At 41.8% G+C, this 18,363-nt stretch overlaps 1 protein-coding gene across 2 annotated transcripts in view; it reads right to left on the bottom strand.

The window, feature by feature from the left end:
* Positions 1–18,363, bottom strand: part of foxp4 (forkhead box P4) — a 395,709-nt gene that overhangs the window by 71,309 nt on the left and 306,037 nt on the right. For both annotated transcript variants that reach the window (XM_073030525.1, XM_073030526.1), the window contains exons 6-8: positions 14,150–14,297; positions 8,318–8,522; positions 3,017–3,121 (exon numbers count right to left, since the gene is read on the bottom strand). In XM_073030525.1, the coding sequence (XP_072886626.1) occupies positions 3,017–3,121; positions 8,318–8,522; positions 14,150–14,297 (458 nt within the window). The remainder of the gene's footprint in view (positions 1–3,016; positions 3,122–8,317; positions 8,523–14,149; positions 14,298–18,363) is intronic.

Below are 18,363 nucleotides of genomic sequence, written 5' to 3'. Positions count from 1 at the left end.
CTCCTCCTTTGAATCGTCTTTCATAGCTCAATTGTAAACTTCATTTCAAATTTCAAAGTAAAATTTATTATTAAAGAACATATATTTCACCATATACAATCCTGAGATTCACTTTCTTGTGGGCATACTCAGCAAATCTATAGAATAACAATAACAGGATCAATGGAAGGTAAGTTATTTGATACCGTATAGTTATAGAATCATAGCACACAAACAGGCCCTTCGGTCCATCTAGAACAGTCCTGAGCTATAATTCTGCCTAGTCCCATTGACCTCCACCTGGACAATAGCCCGAAGTAACCATCTCATCAATGTACTTATCCCAATTACTCTTAAATTTTGACATCAAACCCACATCCACCACCACCACTCGCAGCTTATTCCACACCCTCACCACCCTCCAAGTGAGGAAGTTCCCCTTGTGTTCCCCTTAAACATTTCACCTTTCTCCCTTAACCCATGACCTCTAGTTCTAGTCCCAGTTGTCCCATGAAGTCCCTTGTGGTTTCACTGAGCCATTTCACACAGTGATGGGTAGGTCATAAGTTTCAATGTAAAAACCAATGTGAGATTAAATGACTATCTTATATCTGCAAATAAATATGAATGAATGTGTTCATGGAATCTATGACAAAACTAATGTTTAAGTTTTACTCAAGAGATGTTGAGATGGTGGCAAAAGCAGATACATTAGGGATACATACTTGGGAAACTCTTAGGTAGGCAAATGGATTATTAAAAAATGGAGGGAAAGATTAGATTGATCTTATAGGCTAAAAGGTTGGCACAACATCGAGGGTGAAAGGGCTTGTACTATGAGGTAATGTTCTATGTTCTATATTCTAAGACTGAAACAGACAGACATACTTTATTGATCCCGAGGGAAATTGGATTTCGTTACAGCTGCACCAATCAAGAATAGTGTAGAAATATAGCAATATAAAACCCATAAATAATTAAATAATAATAAGTTAATCATGCCAAGTGGAAATAAGTCCAGGACCAGCCTATTGGCTCAGGGTGTCTGACACTCCGAGGGAGGAGTTATGAAGTTTGATGGCCACAGGCAGGAATGACTTCCTATGACACTCAGTGTTACATCTCGGTGGAATGAGTCTCTGGCTGAATGTACTCCTGTGCCTAACCAGTACATTATGGAGTGGATGGGAGTCATTGTCCAAGATGGCATGCAACTTGGACAGCATCCTCTTTTCAGACACCACTGTCAGAGACTAGAAGACTATTAAAAACTATAAGACTATAGGGTAGGGGTGGGGGGGGTGTTAAAAGGGCTGAGTATTTTTAATTAATTTGTTTGTTTGTTTGTTTATTTATATATTGAGATACAGTGTGGAATAGGCTTTTCTGCAGTCAGGCAATCCCCCAATTTAATTCTAGCCTAATCACAGGACAACTTACAATAGCCAATTAACCTACCAGCTGGTGAGTCTTCCCTCTAAAGTGTGTGCATGTGTGCGCTTGCATTCATCTTTTGTTATTGGTGTATGAAGAAATTTAAACTGTGTACAAAATGTTGTCACCCTCTACCTCATTGGCATGTTAAGTCTATTTCATGATTGCACACAATCACATTTCCTTTTCCGGTTTCTGTTGTGGACGGTGTTGAGAATATGGAGTTTGCAATAATTTGTCTGCAGATTTTAGGACTGGCTTATTTATACTGTTTTTATTGAAGAAAATATAGATTCACTATGTCAAATTCCAAAGAAGCAGAAGGTGTGAAGCGCAAAAGAACTGCTGGTTCATTTTTAAATGGCTTAATGAAGCAGCAACAACTACTACGTCGAAAGCTCATGAGGTTAGGAATGTGCAGCTATGAGAAATATTTACATACAGTACAGAGCACAAATATGTTATCCACGTGTATTGTTGCAATGCAAAAGTTACTAGAGAATTTGCAAGGAAGAAGAAATGGAGTGATATTTGGAAACTTGACTTTTTAAAGCATCATTTAACAAGCATATGGACGGTGTGCAAAAGTTCTGGTGAGAACCCAACAAGGGCCTGCTACGTATGTTTTGTGAGAGTGCAGAAGAATGAAAGTGAAAACGATCAAACCCAGAGGAGAAGAATGCTCTTATTGACAGTTATTTCATTTCTTTTAAACATTGAACAACAAACTGGATTTAGTAGTTTATTATCCTTAGAATAGCTTCAGGTTTACTTCCACTTAAACACCCAATGCACACATGTTGTTGTCACTGGGCAAAGAATTGCACAGCACAAGACCTTTGCGCACACTGGTCATTACAAATTAGAGGGAACGTTGCCCACACGGTCACGGGGAGAACGTACAAACTCCTTACGGGCAGTGGCGGGAATCACCTGTACTGTAAAGCGTTGTGCTATGCTACCATGCTGCCCCAGTATGTTGTGGAAGGATAAGCAGAACACTTTGAGAGACTCAAAGGGAATATAACCGAATGACTGAAGAATTTGAAGAAGGTCAGAGCTGATGAGAGAGATTCCAAAAGATTTGTCATTTATTTCTATGGATTTTTTAATGAATTGAACAAGATGCACTTTCTTGGTGTTGATATTATGGCTCAAGTTCTGTTAGCCTCACACTCTGAGAGATGGAAGTGAAATGAAAGCCCTTGGATGCGAGGTATATTCAATAATTTCCAAGCAACATTCCAGAATAGCATCATTCAGTCGCAAGTTAGCTACACAATGTGCTCTCTTCTGAAACTGTATTGACTTCAAAGCATTGAAACTGGAAGCAACACTACCACATGATTGTTACCAAACTAACTGTTCAGCAACAGTTGTGACAAATTTCTATCCTAACATCATTCTTGCAGATTGACGCAAGGGAGAATAAGTAGAGAGGACAGAATTAAGGTAACTTGATTGATGGTAGAAGTTCTATTGAGGCCAAAAATCAAAATCTAACCTAATTATTACATCCTCCAGTATTATCATCCACAAGATGTATTCAACTACTTGTACCACCACACTCCAGCCTGTGAAATAGTTATCTATAGATACATACTTTAGAAATTGTCCCATATCATCGCAGAGAGCTTCACAGCCAGGCCACTTGCATTCTCCATGCCCAAACAAAGGGTGAACACCAGGGGCTTCTTCATGTGACAAGCTAGGGGAAAATAGACAGAAATTAGTTACCGTTAACCAAACAACAGGGAAAATCCGTCCACAAGCACTGCCATCACTTTGCATTATGAGAAAATAATTTGAGCCTTATATCAGTGACGTTGCCACAGAAGCAGATTATTTGTCATTATGGGCTGCCTTGGGGAGAAATGGGCCTACAAAGGTCAAACAGAATGTGACAACCAACCTGCTGTGATTTTCTCTCCTGTTAAGAGTATAAACAGGTTGATAATTGGTGTGAACAGAATTTCAGCTCAACATCCTAAAGCCTTTAAATAGTTTGTGATATACGTATCAGCCATGTGAGTCAGTGCATCGATATGGACTCCACTAAAATATTTAAAGAAATGCTTTTCCAGCAATTCTGGTTTTCTTCTCCCACACATAGGTAAAAATAACTTCGAACCTCGCACACTGGTTCCTGACATCTGAACCACTCTCCGTTTCTTCCTGCCTTCCCATATGCCCTCCACGGAGGTCCCAATTAATTGATTCTTCAGCGCTCATTGGAGTTTAAACCTGAAATATCTGCTCGAGCCTTTGAGTTGTTGATCCCACAATGTTCTGTCTCAGAAGCAGGAGCACTTTCCACCGGGCCACACCGGAGGGCAGCCAGTGACAAGTTGCATCTTCGCATTCAGGTGATGATGGAGGAAATTAATGAGGAAGAAATAAAAAAATTAAATTGTTTCTGTTTTAGGAATATCTGTCCTGACGTTGCCATTATAAATATATTTAGGAAGTTACCAAATCCCATGGGGCTGATTATGAAAATGACGGAATGCACACGACATATTTCTGAAGGAGAAAAATGAATGCTCAGGGCAGAATCTCTTCATCACAAACATGAGCTCGACCCTACCTGAAGTATTAACCTGTCTTTACTGCAGCTGATAGATCTGCAGTGTATTTCCAGAATGCTGATTTCCTGCATCTGAGCTTTTCTTGCCCCTACCCGATCTGCAGCAGAATATCCTTCCCGATATGGCTGTCCACTCATAAGGCCTCTGCTCACAGTTAAAGTTCAAAGTTCGGGGTAAATTTATTATCAAAGTATGCATATGTCACCATATAATACCTTGAGATTCACTTTCCTACTAGCATTTATGGGAAAATAGATACAATAGATTTTTTTTTAAAAAACTATGCATAAACTGTGACTGGTTTATTAAAGTAGTCATTTTATAAAATGATGTGAGTTATAAACAGAGTAGACAGCTAGTATCATTTTCTCACAATGGAGATATCTTGGACAAGAAGGTATATACGTACTTTACTGAGGAGGTGAGGGGGAGTACACAGGAGAGGTACAATGCAAGTCTCTTTTTACATAGACAGTGGTTTGGGGCCTGGAAAGTTCTGCTAGTGTGGGTGGCAGAGGCAAACAGCGTAGGAGATTCTCAAATAGACACATGAACATGCAGAGATGGGAGGGATATGGTTAATGTGCAGGATAAAAGATTAGATTAATTAGGAACATTGCTTTAATAATAACCACAAGAAAGTCTGCAGATGCTGGAAATCCAAAGTAACACACACACAAAGCGCTCGAGGAACTCAACAGGTCAGGCAGCGTCTATGGAAATGAATGAGCAGTCGATGTTTTCAGGACTACAAAGGAAGGAGGAAGACATCAATATAAAAAGGTGGGGATAGAGGAAGGAGAATTTCTCGAGGGTGACAGGTGAAGCCAGGTGGATGGGAAAGATAAAGGGCTAGCACGGAATGAATCTGATAGGAGAGGAGAGTGGACCATTGGAGAAAGGGAAGGAGGGGGTGACTCAGGAGTAAGTAAGAAGCAAATGAGAAGAGGTAAGAGGCCAGAGTGGGGAAATGAAGAAGGGGGAGGGGGAGAGAAATTTTTTAACTGGGAGGAGAAATTGATGGTCATGTCATCAGGTTGGAGGCTACCTAGGCGGAATATAGGTTGTTGCTCCTGCACCCTGATGATGGCCTTATCTTGGCACAAGAGGAGGCAATGGACTGACATTTGGGAATTGGATTTAAAATGTTTGGCCATGGGTAATTTCCACGTTTGGCAGGTGGAGCGGAGCTGTTCAATGAAGCGGTTCCCAATTTACAACCGGTCTCACCAATTTAATTGCTGTGACACAAGATCATGGGGCGAAAAGGGCCTGTTTCGTGCTGTCTATGTTCTGTATTCCAAATTTATTGTCACAGGCTAGACCGAACAACCAACAATAATGATAATTTTCTCATTAAGCAAGTAGTAGGGCGAGAATCTGAAGTCATTATTGCTTTATTAGTTTGGGCATAATGAGTCAAGTTATTTGCAGCATTTCACCATTGACATTCCACTGTTGAATAAAGGAATTCATTGAGGTTTTCATTCAAAGAGAGCTAGGAAGATTTGAACGTCACACCTTACAGGACTGCAGCACACTCAGGGAGCTCAAGGCTTCACAGGACTGCCAGTTTTCCCGTTGCGGAGGGTGCCACTGACTGCATGAACATTGTTTTGCAAGTAACACATGCTATGTCTGACCTGACCCATGAGCTGGAGTGTGGCTGGCCACAGGCAGTGAACATTTTGGCCATCACACAATACTGTGGTGGCAGTCAATGCCATTCCAACCCCCTATAGTCTGCTGAGCTTGTGCACTTGTATGTACACCCAGTGGCCACTTTCTTAGGTACGCCTGTACACCTGCTCGTTAATGCAAATATCTGCTCAGCCAGTCATGTGGTGGCAGCTCAGCGCACAAAAGCATGCGGACGTGGTCAAGAGGTTCAGTTGCTGTTGAGAGCAAACATCAGATTGGGGGATGAACGATGATCTAAGTGACTTTGACTGAAAAATGATTGTTGGTGCCAGATGGGGTGGTTTGAGTATCTCAGAAACTGCTGATCATCTGGGGTTTTTGCGCACAACACTCTAAAGAGTTTACAGAGCATAGTGCAGAAAACCCCCCCAAAAAAAACCAATATCTAGTGAGCAGCAGTTCTGTGGGTGAAAATATGGTGTTAATGAGAGAGGTCAGAGGAGAATGGCCAGACCGGTTCAAGCTGACAGGAAGGCGACAGTAATTCATAAAACCATGCATTAAAACATAAGAGCATCTCTAGATGCACAACACGTTGAACCTTGAGGTGGATGGACTGCAGCAGCAGAAGGCCACTGTGGGTTCCACTCCTGTGGCCATTTTATTAGGTACCCGCCTGTATCTAATAAAGTGGTCACTGAGTGTACAGATCAATAGTTGAGTGCTAAGAGGTCGTCACTCCTTTTGCTATGCTGAAAGCAGGAAACAACCAATCTGTAGAGTTACTGAGTCATTGATCTCAGTACAATTAAGTCAGTACGTTCATTAGGAATAGGGATTAGTGGGAGGTGAGAGATTGTAGATTAGTTGGATCTCTAAAGATGATTGTGTCAATATGCCTGTTTGGAGAAATTGGATCAGTGTGACCTCAAGAATAATTTCAATGCATAGCCACTAGGATCATTGGGTCAATCTGGTCAGTGACACCATTAGGGTTATTAAATCAGTATGATCCATTTCACAGACACCACCTGTACCTTTTTGCCTCAGACTGACTGTGATTTCAAGCCTCATTCTAGAGACATCAGTACATAATTTAAGCTGATAACACAATAATATATTGAAGGATTGAATACTAAACTGTCACCAAAACCATTGTTACAGGTGAAATGATCAACCAAACACCTCATTTCCCCACTCAGGTAAATACAAAATGCATATTCAAAAGAAGGGAAGTGTCTTGGGCTTACGTTCAGCGATTACCACTAAAACCGGCTAGATGGTCACTGATCAAAAGACTATGCATGTGATGTAACAGGCCCATATTACAGGGACATGAGCAATATATAGATTTATGTTTGTTTCCTCACTTCGTGTTTGCCTCCAACAAGCAGGGAAACCATGTAATCTAATCACTCCCTGAGACACAGAGATAAATTACCTTTCAAGAACAGTCAGAGCATAGCTCCCTGTCTCGGAAGATATAAACAGCAGCAGGGATACACATGTCAGGCCTGCCACTGGGTAATGTGCCACGGACCAGAAATGATCTTTGAGTTGAAGAATGATCCACACCAACTGTACGCAGGCACAGTGTGCATGCATGATCTGCCACACTCCTTACTGCCAAGTTGAATGAGATTACCTGTCCTGGAGCGTGTGACCATAGCTGTACCTGAAAATCAAAAACCACTTTCCCTAGTCATACACTATGAAGGCCAAACGAAGATTCAGTTAATTAAGGGTTGAAAATCAAAGCATTACTTGGGCTTTGGAGGGCACTGGGATAACAGCAGAGAAACTGCTGGTGTACAGAATGCGTTGTCTGGTTGGCCATTGTAACCGATTTTTACAGGAGCACCATTGGCAGTGTCCAGCTGCATCATTGTCTAGTATGGGAATTGCATAGCATCTGTCCACAGGACCTTACAAAGGACACAGGGACTGCTTTGACGATCATCGGAGCCTCTCTTCCACCCAGCTGAGATATTTATCAGGAGCGCTGTGTATGCAGGGCCCTTAGCAATGTCAAAGATCCCTGGCACCACAATCTCTTTGACACCCCCGCACCCCCCATCAGCCAGGAGGGTACGTGTCATTAGGACAGGCACTGTTAGGGTGGATAGGAAACAGCTTCTTTCCCCAGGCTGTGAGACTACTAACTCCCTGTCACCACCCAGGTCTCATCACTTATGAAACTCCAGTAGTGTTAAACAATATATATAGATTTATGTATGTTTACTTTTTGAATAGTGTTGTAAATACACCTTATGGTAAATATCAATCTTCTGGAAAATATTTTATTATTTGTTAATGTTTTTGTGGTAATATTACTTCATGTGTTGTGTCCTTCAGCCGGGGGAACATTGTTTCACTTTGTGGTACACGTATCCAGTTAAATGACAATAAACCTGAACTTAGCCTATCTGTGACTAACAATGGTGAGAAGTCTCTCATTGCCACCATGGATATTTTTAACATTGAGACTGGCATAAAAGTGGATGAAGGGCAGGCAATTGAAAGTGTAATCAGCTATGACCTTAATGAATGATGGAATGAGCTAGTGTGTGAACTTTCCTCGCAAACCACTGCTGAACAAGAATTACTGAAAATTTGTATGATACACCAGGCTAGGCGTTTATTCACAAGTCAGAAACTCCTTTGGTTGCCGGTACCTTTCTCTCTTTGGAGTGTGGATGGAACTTTGCCCATTCAGCAAGGAATGGTGGGGTATTGATGGTGAGATCTTTGGGGCTAGGAAGGAGCTAGACGTAGAGCTGTTGGTTGAGAGGTCGAGGCTTTCACTCTTCGGCGTGTCCTCCATGCTTTGTACACCAGTCATTTCTTTCCACATTTGTTGGAAGTCTGCTGGACACATCGCTGTGAATGACAACAGAGAATCAGTTCTAGATTTTGGCATGAAAGCCACACAATCCTATACTTCTACAGCACCATTAATACAATAATATGTCCTAAGTTGTTTCACAGAAGTTCTACAAAATAAATTTGATACTGAATCACATAGGACACAGGATCAATAGCTTGACCACAGAATAATGAGTTCAGGAAGGTTGTTAAAGATGGAGAAAGAGGAAGGGGCATGGAAGAATTTGGGAAGGAATTCCAGATCTGGTGCATGGCATATAAAGGAGTGATGGTCAGTATTACAGAACTGGAAGTTTGGGATTCAAATGTGAGCTGTAACAGAGAAACAGCTCTGGAAGAAGTTACAAAGAAAATGAAGGGTTAGGACTGTGGTTGAATTTTAATGCAACACGCAACAGACAGATAGGCTTCTTCAAAATACTTAAATCATTTACTTTACATGTAAGATCCATGACCTTGTGTGTTTAATATTAAACCAAGTATCAGTAAACAATGCCTCAGAAGTAAATCACACTGTTAAAATAAAGCTTGGCTTTTGTGGAGTGTAGTAAGGAGAAACCTGTATTGTATTACTTTTGTAAATGTAGATTGTGACAACAGACTTGGGAATTACAACCAACAACCTGAAGGTTTCCTTCAGATAAATGGGATTTTTTTAAAAAAATCCATTTCTGCTTTAATTCCTTATACAATATTTCCCCGTTAATACCCTTGATTTCTATGATGTGTTCTGAATGAGATCTGCATTTCCTAGAATTTCCTCCCACACCTCCTCAGTGACAACGAGAAGAGGAGAAGGTCCTATTGGAAATATTGTTAGTCACTCCTGGTCTATTCCTTGAACACTCATTCCTTTGACAATGGTTCAATTTAATATCAGAGAATGTATATAGTATTAAATCTGAAATCCTTACTCTTCCACAAAACAGAAGAAGAAAAACCCAAAGAATGAATAACCGAAAATGTTATAACCCCAAAATAGTGAAAATGTTACCATTAAGAACTAACTCTCATTTAGATACTGTGTCATAACTAATTGTCAACCTTTGGTGGCACGTTCAAGTGGACATTTTACCTTTGAGCGGCCTTATGAGGATATTAGTCAAATCTTCTCATTATCATGTGGAATTTATCAGAAGCATTTTCTGCAATAAATTTCATTTGATGCCAATTAGAGGCATAAATATTCAAAATTTTAGAGAAGTAAGGATCTTTTTATCTATCTGAACATTGATGGTTTCCCAAAAATAAAATGGTTGATAAGTTAATTGGTCACTGTAAATTGCCCCTCAATGCCGGGCAAGTTGTTAAATTGGGGAGGGGCAGTTGATGAGAAAGCGGCGAGAATAAAGTGGGATTGGTGTAGAATAAATGTGCGCTTGATGGTCACTGTGGACTCAGTAGGCTAAGGCTTCCATGCTACATGACTGCATGACTCATCAAATAACTTTTCACCTCCAGTCACCTCGTCGACAAGCAGTCATTCTCCCATCTTCAATAATTTAAAAAAAATCAACCAAAGTATTCACAAAAATCGAAAGAGCTTCTCCACCGGAGATCCGTTCATTTTCTTCCTGAAATTAAAATTAATCTCAAATTCCAAAAGATCAGGACTATTTGTGAAATTACAAGGAACTGATCCCAGCCTTGTGGGGGGGGGGGGGTGCGGGGGTGGAAAATGGAGAAGAAAGTCTTGCATTTTATGGTACTTTATACAGCCCTTTCAGAACAACCTGGTTGCTTTACGGCCTATGAGAGGATTTGCAACAGTTTTCACTGGAATAATGTATGAAATTTGGAAGCTGATTTTTAATAGAAAGCTCTCATAAATGACAAAATGATCAAGACCAAATGATCTTATTTTCTGTAGCAGTGAAGTGTTTAAATTACTTTTAGAGAGGGACTGATTTTGAGAGTTCTGAGAACCAGAATTGAATAATTAGTGAGGGTGCAGGGAGGATCTGGCCATTAGTTGAGTTGTGACAGTGGCTGAATGGGTTCAGTATCTCTGTATGACACTAATTAGAGGAACATTACTTCCTGATAGTTACCAATGCAAGACTGGCCTGCACTTATTAAATCTAAAGGTTGAATCTCCTACTAGTCGTTTGTCTCCAGTTGTATCAAAATCGTTAATTGTGACTTTTCTAGTGCAGATATAAATAATCAGTAATTGTTTTCAAAATATTGAGTTGGAGAAAATATTTTAATTAGGCCACAACAAAGGGGAAAAAGAAACTATCTGAGGTGGTTTTTTTGTTGTTAAGACTGTAGCCTCAGGCTCCCAGCCTAACCCATCACTGCAGCCTTTGATTGAATGAAAAATAGTAGTGGCAAGACGCGTTTGGGGATACAGGTGCTGCCTAATTTAACATATCAAGAGGAATCATTAAAAGAACAGAGCTTAATGTGAAAATTAGAAGCAAGAGAATGTGGGTCAATTGCTACGATTGCCAACGCCTGACAAATAGTGCATTCTCTCTTTGACAAAAAGCACCTCAAGAGCCAATTTGAATTGGTCCTTGCTTTAAAAATATGAGAAAGATTAAAAGTTAATTCCATGAGGGAAACTTCAGGTTATTTCTGGGCAAGAGAGCCAAAAGGAGAATAGTGATCTTCCTCATTATTTTCAGAGGTCGACATGATTCTTGAAGCCCATTTGTTGGCCTGGGGTGAGTGTCCAAAACAGAGGCTAGAGCCTTTTCCTGGTGCTGTGGGTTTGGGTTTACATGCAAACGTGGAGCAGATAATGGTATCATTTTTTCCCCCGATATAAAAAAGGATGTGGTAGCATTGGAGAAGGTCCAGAGGAGGTTTACAGAAATTATTTTGGGAGCAAAAGGGTTAATGCAAGATGAAAATTTGATGGCTCTGGGCCTGTACTCATTGGATTCTAGAAGAATGAGTGGGGATCTCACTGGAACCTATGGAAAATTGAAAGGCCTAGAGTGGACGTGGAAAGGAAGCTTCCAGTAGTGGGAGAGTCGAGGATCAGAGGGCACTGCCTTAGAATGTGCCCCTTTAGAGCAGTGATGAGGAGGAATTTCTTTAGCCAGAATGCAGTGAATCCTTGAAATTCATTGCCACAGATGGTTGTGGAGGCCAAGTTATTTGGTATAATTAAAGCAGAAGTTGATCGGTTCTTGATTAGTAAGTGTGTCAAAGGTTATGGGGAGCAGGCAGGAGAGGAGAAATAAATTAGCTATGATTGAAATGCAGAGAAAACTCAATGGCCCAAATAGCCTAATTTTACTGGTATATCTTATGCTCTTAATAATGATATTGCTGAGTGGATTGTTTTATCGCAATCAGATAATGCCATCAATAGTTATCTTGTTTTTCTTAAATCTGATCTATTTTGAAAATCCAGTTCAAATTCTCAATCTTCCACAATAGGGTTTAAACACAAAGCGTTTTGGATTAATTAGCCAGATCTCTGGATTACTACATCAGAAAAAACAATCAATATGTATTTGATAATCTATTCTGCACTACTGAACCACATTAAGACAATACAACAGAATAACAGCAGCTAAATCTTATAAACAAGGCCCTCTTGAAGATTCAGTGTTTTGAATGATGTCCCCTCTCCTTATTCTGCTCATTCAGGTAATTGTTAAGGCCTAAGAAAATAAGCTGGGGAGCTCCCTTCAGTGTCCTGATCAATGCTTTTACTTTACGTTCAGTACCCAGTAAGCAGAATAGCTAGCCAAGCAACCTCTAAGCAAACTACAACAATGGACTTCCTTGTTTTTGTGAGTGAAAGAAAACAGCATTCTGGATCTAGACCAAAATAGGGGGAAGACATTCAAGGATCAAAAGGAAACAAGCATCACAGCCGTCCACCAAATGTGGAATTAATGGTGCACAACCACTTGGAGCTTGATAGGGAAAATTTTCCACAAAATGAACTGGCCTTAAACAAATCTCAGTTATATTTACGTGGGTAAATCCCCAAGTTCTCCTTCTTCGTTTTCTTAGTCAGCCCCTCTAGAATGAGGACGGCCAGCCTCCACTCCAGTTCTGTAGGTTATGAGTTGGCTGATGAAACCAACGCAGGAACCACAAACTTTTCCACAGACTGAGCAGAAGATTCCTGATGGGGCCACTAATTATTAGATCAGACCAATTGTACCAAAAGTTCCCATAAATCGGTAAGGATGCTGCTCTTCCTCAGGGACTTGGGCTTTGCTGTTTCCGCCTCCCAGAACAGAGTTTCTGTTTCAGGAATCTGCTGTTGCAGGCCGAAAGTTGGCTCTCCTGGAAACTAGGATCCTTTTTGCCAAGTCTGCCTATATAGGTGCAATCATGTGACGTTAACTTTTGCTCGGGATTGGAAGGACGGAAGTGTAAGCATTCCAACCTCTGACCTGGACTTAGCGCTATAGTCCCCGAAACTGCTGTCATTTCCAACAATTACCAAGGACTCCAATTAAAGTCAGTAAAGTTCCTAACTATGGAAATCAAACCTTGTAAAGTCAGGCATTGGGAAAGCCATTTGCCTGTCCATGAATAATTTACAGCCATTTAGTTGTACTGTAGAAAACTATCAGAATATATATCTGCTCTTTCTTATCTACAGCATTGAAATCAGAATAAAATAAAGCCACAAAACTCTATATATCCCTGTGTGCACTAAACTAAACCCAGGAAATGGTGGTACAGATCATAGAACTGCTTCGTGACAGCTCCAGGGATTCAAGTGGAGTCATAGTGTCATAGAGAAGTACAGCACAGAAATGGGCCCTTTGGCCCATCTAGTCCATGCCAAAACCATTTAAACAGCCTACTCCCATTGGCCTGCACTGGGACCATAGCCCTCCATATCCCTACTATTCATGTACCTATGCAGATTTCTCTTAAGTGTTGAAATCAAGCTCGCATGCACCACTTGTGCTGGCAGCTCATTCCACACACTGAGTGAAGAAGTTTCCCCTCATGTTCCCCTTCTTAACCCATGACCTCTGGCTGTAGTCCCACCCAAGTCCTGATCTCTGGCACTGCCTATCTGCAGTTGGCATGTGATTGTGCCGGTTCCCTCCGGACGCTCCTGTTTCCTGCTACAAACGTTGGTGGGTTACTGGTCCGCAGATCAAGTGTGAGTTCAAATTTATTTGTTGTCATCTGACTGTACATATGCACACCCAAGCAAAGCAACATTCCTCCAGACCACAGTGCACTCACAAAACACATATCACACACAGCCCATAAACTGAACTATTACCATAAATAACTTCAAAATATATATTTCAAAATGCATGCAGTGTGCAGCACAAGTAAACAGTAAACAGCTCGTTGTCCTAGTGACGGGATCTCGGTGGTGGCAGGGTAGTTATTACGCCCACGGCCTGAGGGAAGAAGCTGTTACCCAGTCTGGCAATCCTAGACCTGATGCTTCTGTGCCTCCTTCCTGACAGTAGCGGGTCAGGGAGGTTGTGGCATGGGGGTTCAAGTGAGAGGTAGAATCCCGGGTGTGGGGCGGGGGGTGGGCTGATGTGAGTGTGGGAAAGATAAAAATGATTAGCGTTGAACTGGGCCTCGGGTCCCTTTCATGCCTGTTTTCTGTTTACCTTGTGGCCGACTGAGCACGGGTAAGTGGTGTGAGGGAGTCTGAGTCTTACCTTGTGCCAGGGTCTGTAGGGGGACAGTGGGCTGCCCAGGCTGCAGTGTCACGAGGCCCTGCCGTTGAAGGTTCAGAAGATGCTGCTGTTGAAGCTGTTGCATTTGAAGAATCTGCTGCTGGAAGGCAAGCTGTTTGCTTCCCAGCTGCTGCAGTTTGAAGAGAGAAAGAAGCCATCAGAGACTGAATTCCAGTGGCAGGCAAACATCAGAAGCAAAGCACATGCATCTCCCCTCTTAAAGGTGCCTACAGCACCAGTGCTGTGTCCACTTTTACCCTGCAGTAATTTGGTTTCTCCTTCCTTTTCGAGGTCAGCGTTGTTGACGATCACACCACAGAAGGCATCATAGCTGAACCATGTTTGTGGACTTTCAAATAGTGTGTCACTGGGTAGCAATCATAAAACCTCCTTCGATCTCACCAGCTCTCACCTTGGCTGATATTGTCTAAGATAAATTGAATAAAGGTCTCTTATCTGTGGGGGATAGTATGACGTTAGATTGTATAATGATCCACTAGTCTGTCAGATTGTGGCTTGTAGACACAATGCTAACACAAAACTGCAGTAACGTTATTTAGGATTAAGCTCAATACCTATGTTTAACTCTTCCCACACTGAAGGGCTTGGGATGGTGTAAATGAGTTCATGCCCGTTCAAGACATTCATCACGGGCTGAGGGGCCAATAGTGCGCTGTAATGTTCTCTGTTCTATCGGAGGGAAGAGTTAGATTGATCTCAGAGTAGGTTAAAAGCTCGACACTACATTGTGGGCTAAAGAGTCTGCGCTGTGCTGTAATGTTTTATGTTCCAAGTCAACGGTTAGAGACAGTGAACATCTCAAGGTCTCTGTTATCCAATTATTTTCTGTCACCAATATTTTGCACAGAGAAGGTTGGGAAATGCACAGCTCAGTGCAGGAATATCATCCAGGATGGCTCAGGTATGACTGAACAGTCGTCGGTTCTCCCAGCCCATCGACCTAGAACTTCAGGTGGAAGTGAAGCAAGCTGAGCCCGAGCAGAGAGAAGCCGGGACCAGGAAATGCGTGATCCAAATTCATGCATTCCTTTCACACTCCTTCCCCATCCTACTGGGGACACACTGAGACACCACTGATAGAGCAATGCGTTGTCCTAGGTGGCATCTTCTGAATGGAATGAATGGGATATTCGATGGAGTTGTTGTTTGCACTCTCATGCATGTTAAAAAAAAAGATCTTAACACCATCTTTTGGGAGAAGTGCAATGAGGTGAGGATTGAGGTGGACTTCCAGCTTGGTAATCAGACCTGTATTTGATCCATTTTACAGCAATTCAAAAATAGATTTTCTCACTGTTATCAATGGAAACAAACAAGGCATGGCAGCACCTCTACTTGCCTAGACGTTTGCGTAGATTCAGCTTGCCACCTACAACTTTGACAAACATTTATGTGCACAGTGGAGAGTATCCTAACTGGTTGCATCACAACTTGATATGGAAACACCAATGCCCATGAATGGAAAAGTGGTGATGGTAGCTCAGTCCATCCCAGGCAAAGCCCTCCCCGCCACTGAGCACATTTACAAGGAGAACTGCCACAAGAAAGCAGCATCCATCATCAAGGATGCCCACCGTCCACGCCATGCTCTCTTTACTGTACTACCATCAGACAGGAGGAACTGAAGCCTCAGACCCCATACCTCGAGGTTCAGGTACAGGTATTACCCTTCAACTATCAGGCTCCTGAACTGGCGTGGATAACTTTACTCACCACAACTCTAAGCTGATTCCACAACCTACAGTCTCGCTTTCAAGGACTCTACAGCTCATGTTCTCAGTATTATTTTTCTTTATTTGCACAATTTGTCTTATTTTGCACATTGGTTGTTTGCTGGTCCTTAATTGTGTATAGTTTTTCATGAATTCTGTTGCATTTCTTTATTTTCCTGTAATTGCCTGAAGAATGCATTTCAAGGTTGTATATGGAATGGATATGGTAAGTACATTGATAAATAAATTTACTTTGATTTTGACTTTTGATATTACACCAGTGGCCACAGCTCAGATGTACGTCACTGCATAAAAACAGTTTCAAGAGGGTTGCACAGGTATGGCAGAGAAGGAAGGGAGAGTTAGAATGTGAAGCTGGAGACCCCACATGTGAATCAGTAAAGGACCCTTTCTCTCTCCTCCCTGTCCCTAACCTCCCCTTTCCCCCATCCCTTCCCACCTATGAAAACACAAAGAAACATTCCAATCCGTAGAGTTGCTGCTGTTTGCAGTTCCTCTTCCTGTTCCTTGACCTGGTGGGGACACCAGACTAGTTTCCTGATTGTCCCTTAATCGTACCAAAACTACTGTTCATTATTCTCCGCATAAAACCTCCTAATGGCTTGTCAGCATTATTTTTTATGAATACAGGATTCAAGCTTTCATACATTTTAAACTAAGGACGTACAGATTTTTTTTTTGTGAGGTTCTGCTTTTGTGGTGATGGCTTCACTAACGAGCAGCCCTCTGCGGCCTATTAACATAGTCCCCAGCGATGTGTTAGTAAACCAGGATACCAAGGCACAGCCAGCTGCTTGAACCCTGTCACAGCTCTGACACGTCTTATCTGAATGTATTAAATATGAATATATTACCAATGAGTCCCTGCACTAACATACATTAGTAAGAAATCTCCACGCTGGGCTCTGTGGAAATCGAGAACTGAACAAAGCCACCCTTTCCACTTCAGGTATCCGGTGAATTACACCAAGTGTGACTTTATATTGTTTGGCTCTTTCACTTCTCCAGCTCCTTCAATCCAACTATCAAGAGTCTTGATTGAAAAGTAACGTGAAGACAGCACAGTGCTGAACAAGGGTGCACTGATGTGGGACATTTATGAGCAAGGCAGTGACCTAATACTAAACTCTTTTCATTTAAAGATGAAATTAATACCTCCAGGAGGTCTCCTTCTACTGTTGGGTGTTGACTCTGAACTGGATGACTTTATGCTTCTCCTCCCGTGTCTTCCTGGCTTATGAAGGGTTGTCAGTTAGTTAATCTTAAAGAAATTGCTGTAGTTCCTCTCTGCGTCTTGTGGAGCACTGGGCGGCAACCTTCCCATTTCTTTAGCACTTGTCTGATTTTTATGAGGCCGAGTTGCTAGCTCGATGCTCAACCCAGCACAGATGGAAAGCGTGCAAGGAGCCGGTCAGATTCGAACCCAGGACCACTCGCCTCGGAGTCCGGAGTAGATTCTCCTACACCACCGGCTGGCATAATCTTAGAGAAAGGCTCAAAGGAATCAGTTTTAGCTGGCAACTCCACCGTTTAGCATTACCAAACCAATGGGGTTGTTCTTGTATCAACAAGCATTGAAGGGTAAACATATGCAAAAGGCTATAGTCAAATAGCTCTTTAAAGGAATAAAGCCTCTTGCTGTTTGTGTGATTGACACCCAGTGTACAGATGTTTAGGTGCTGATAACTGACCAATAAACAACCAGTGTGATTTCCTGGTGAAATATTAAGACTGAACTCCTCGGCACTGTTCGACTTTTCCAGGAAGACACTGTTTCCCACTTGGAGCAGGGTTTGAGTGATGAAACCAGGCTTTGCTTGAAGGCCAGCCAAGGTGTGGCAGGAGAAGAAGATGGCCCCTCCCTAGATCTACCAGATAGCACAGGCTAGCAACCAACGTTGCTGCCCTTTCACATTCGGATGCTGCTCCTTACACCCGGCACTAATCTTTCCTAATAGATTGCCAGACTCGCTGGAATCTATGGTGGAACTGATTGGGAACACAGATATTTTCAGCTTACCGTGGGCACGTCATTTCTCATTAGAGGTCTCATACTTACTGCTTAATAATGTTTTTTAACATATCAAAATAAAATTTATGCACATAAAAATATACATTTACAAGAACAAACCGTGTACTGCTTTTCATTTTCACATTCATAGTCAACGCTTTAAGTTGTGCTCTAATACATTCCTTAAAACCAATAGGGGTGTTTAAATTCCTGTGGCTCACTAGTACATTAACTGAGGAGTCATCCTCACCCCAAGCTGGCCAGAAGCAGAAGAACCCTATACTGCGGTCCTCCCTTCTGAACCCTTGCAATGGCTGTACCTGCTTAATAACAGGTTATGTTACAAATAAAATGTTCGTTTAATTGCGGCAGCATTAACTAAGTGCTTGGTGGCGCTTTGACATTGTGAGCCTCTGTCCTTTAACTCACGT

This window comes from Hemitrygon akajei, chromosome 27 (assembly GCF_048418815.1).
Source record: "Hemitrygon akajei chromosome 27, sHemAka1.3, whole genome shotgun sequence".
Lineage (NCBI taxonomy): Eukaryota > Metazoa > Chordata > Chondrichthyes > Myliobatiformes > Dasyatidae > Hemitrygon > Hemitrygon akajei.
The sequence above is the reverse complement of the archived record's forward strand: the minus strand, read 5'-3'. Positions and strand labels throughout refer to the sequence as shown.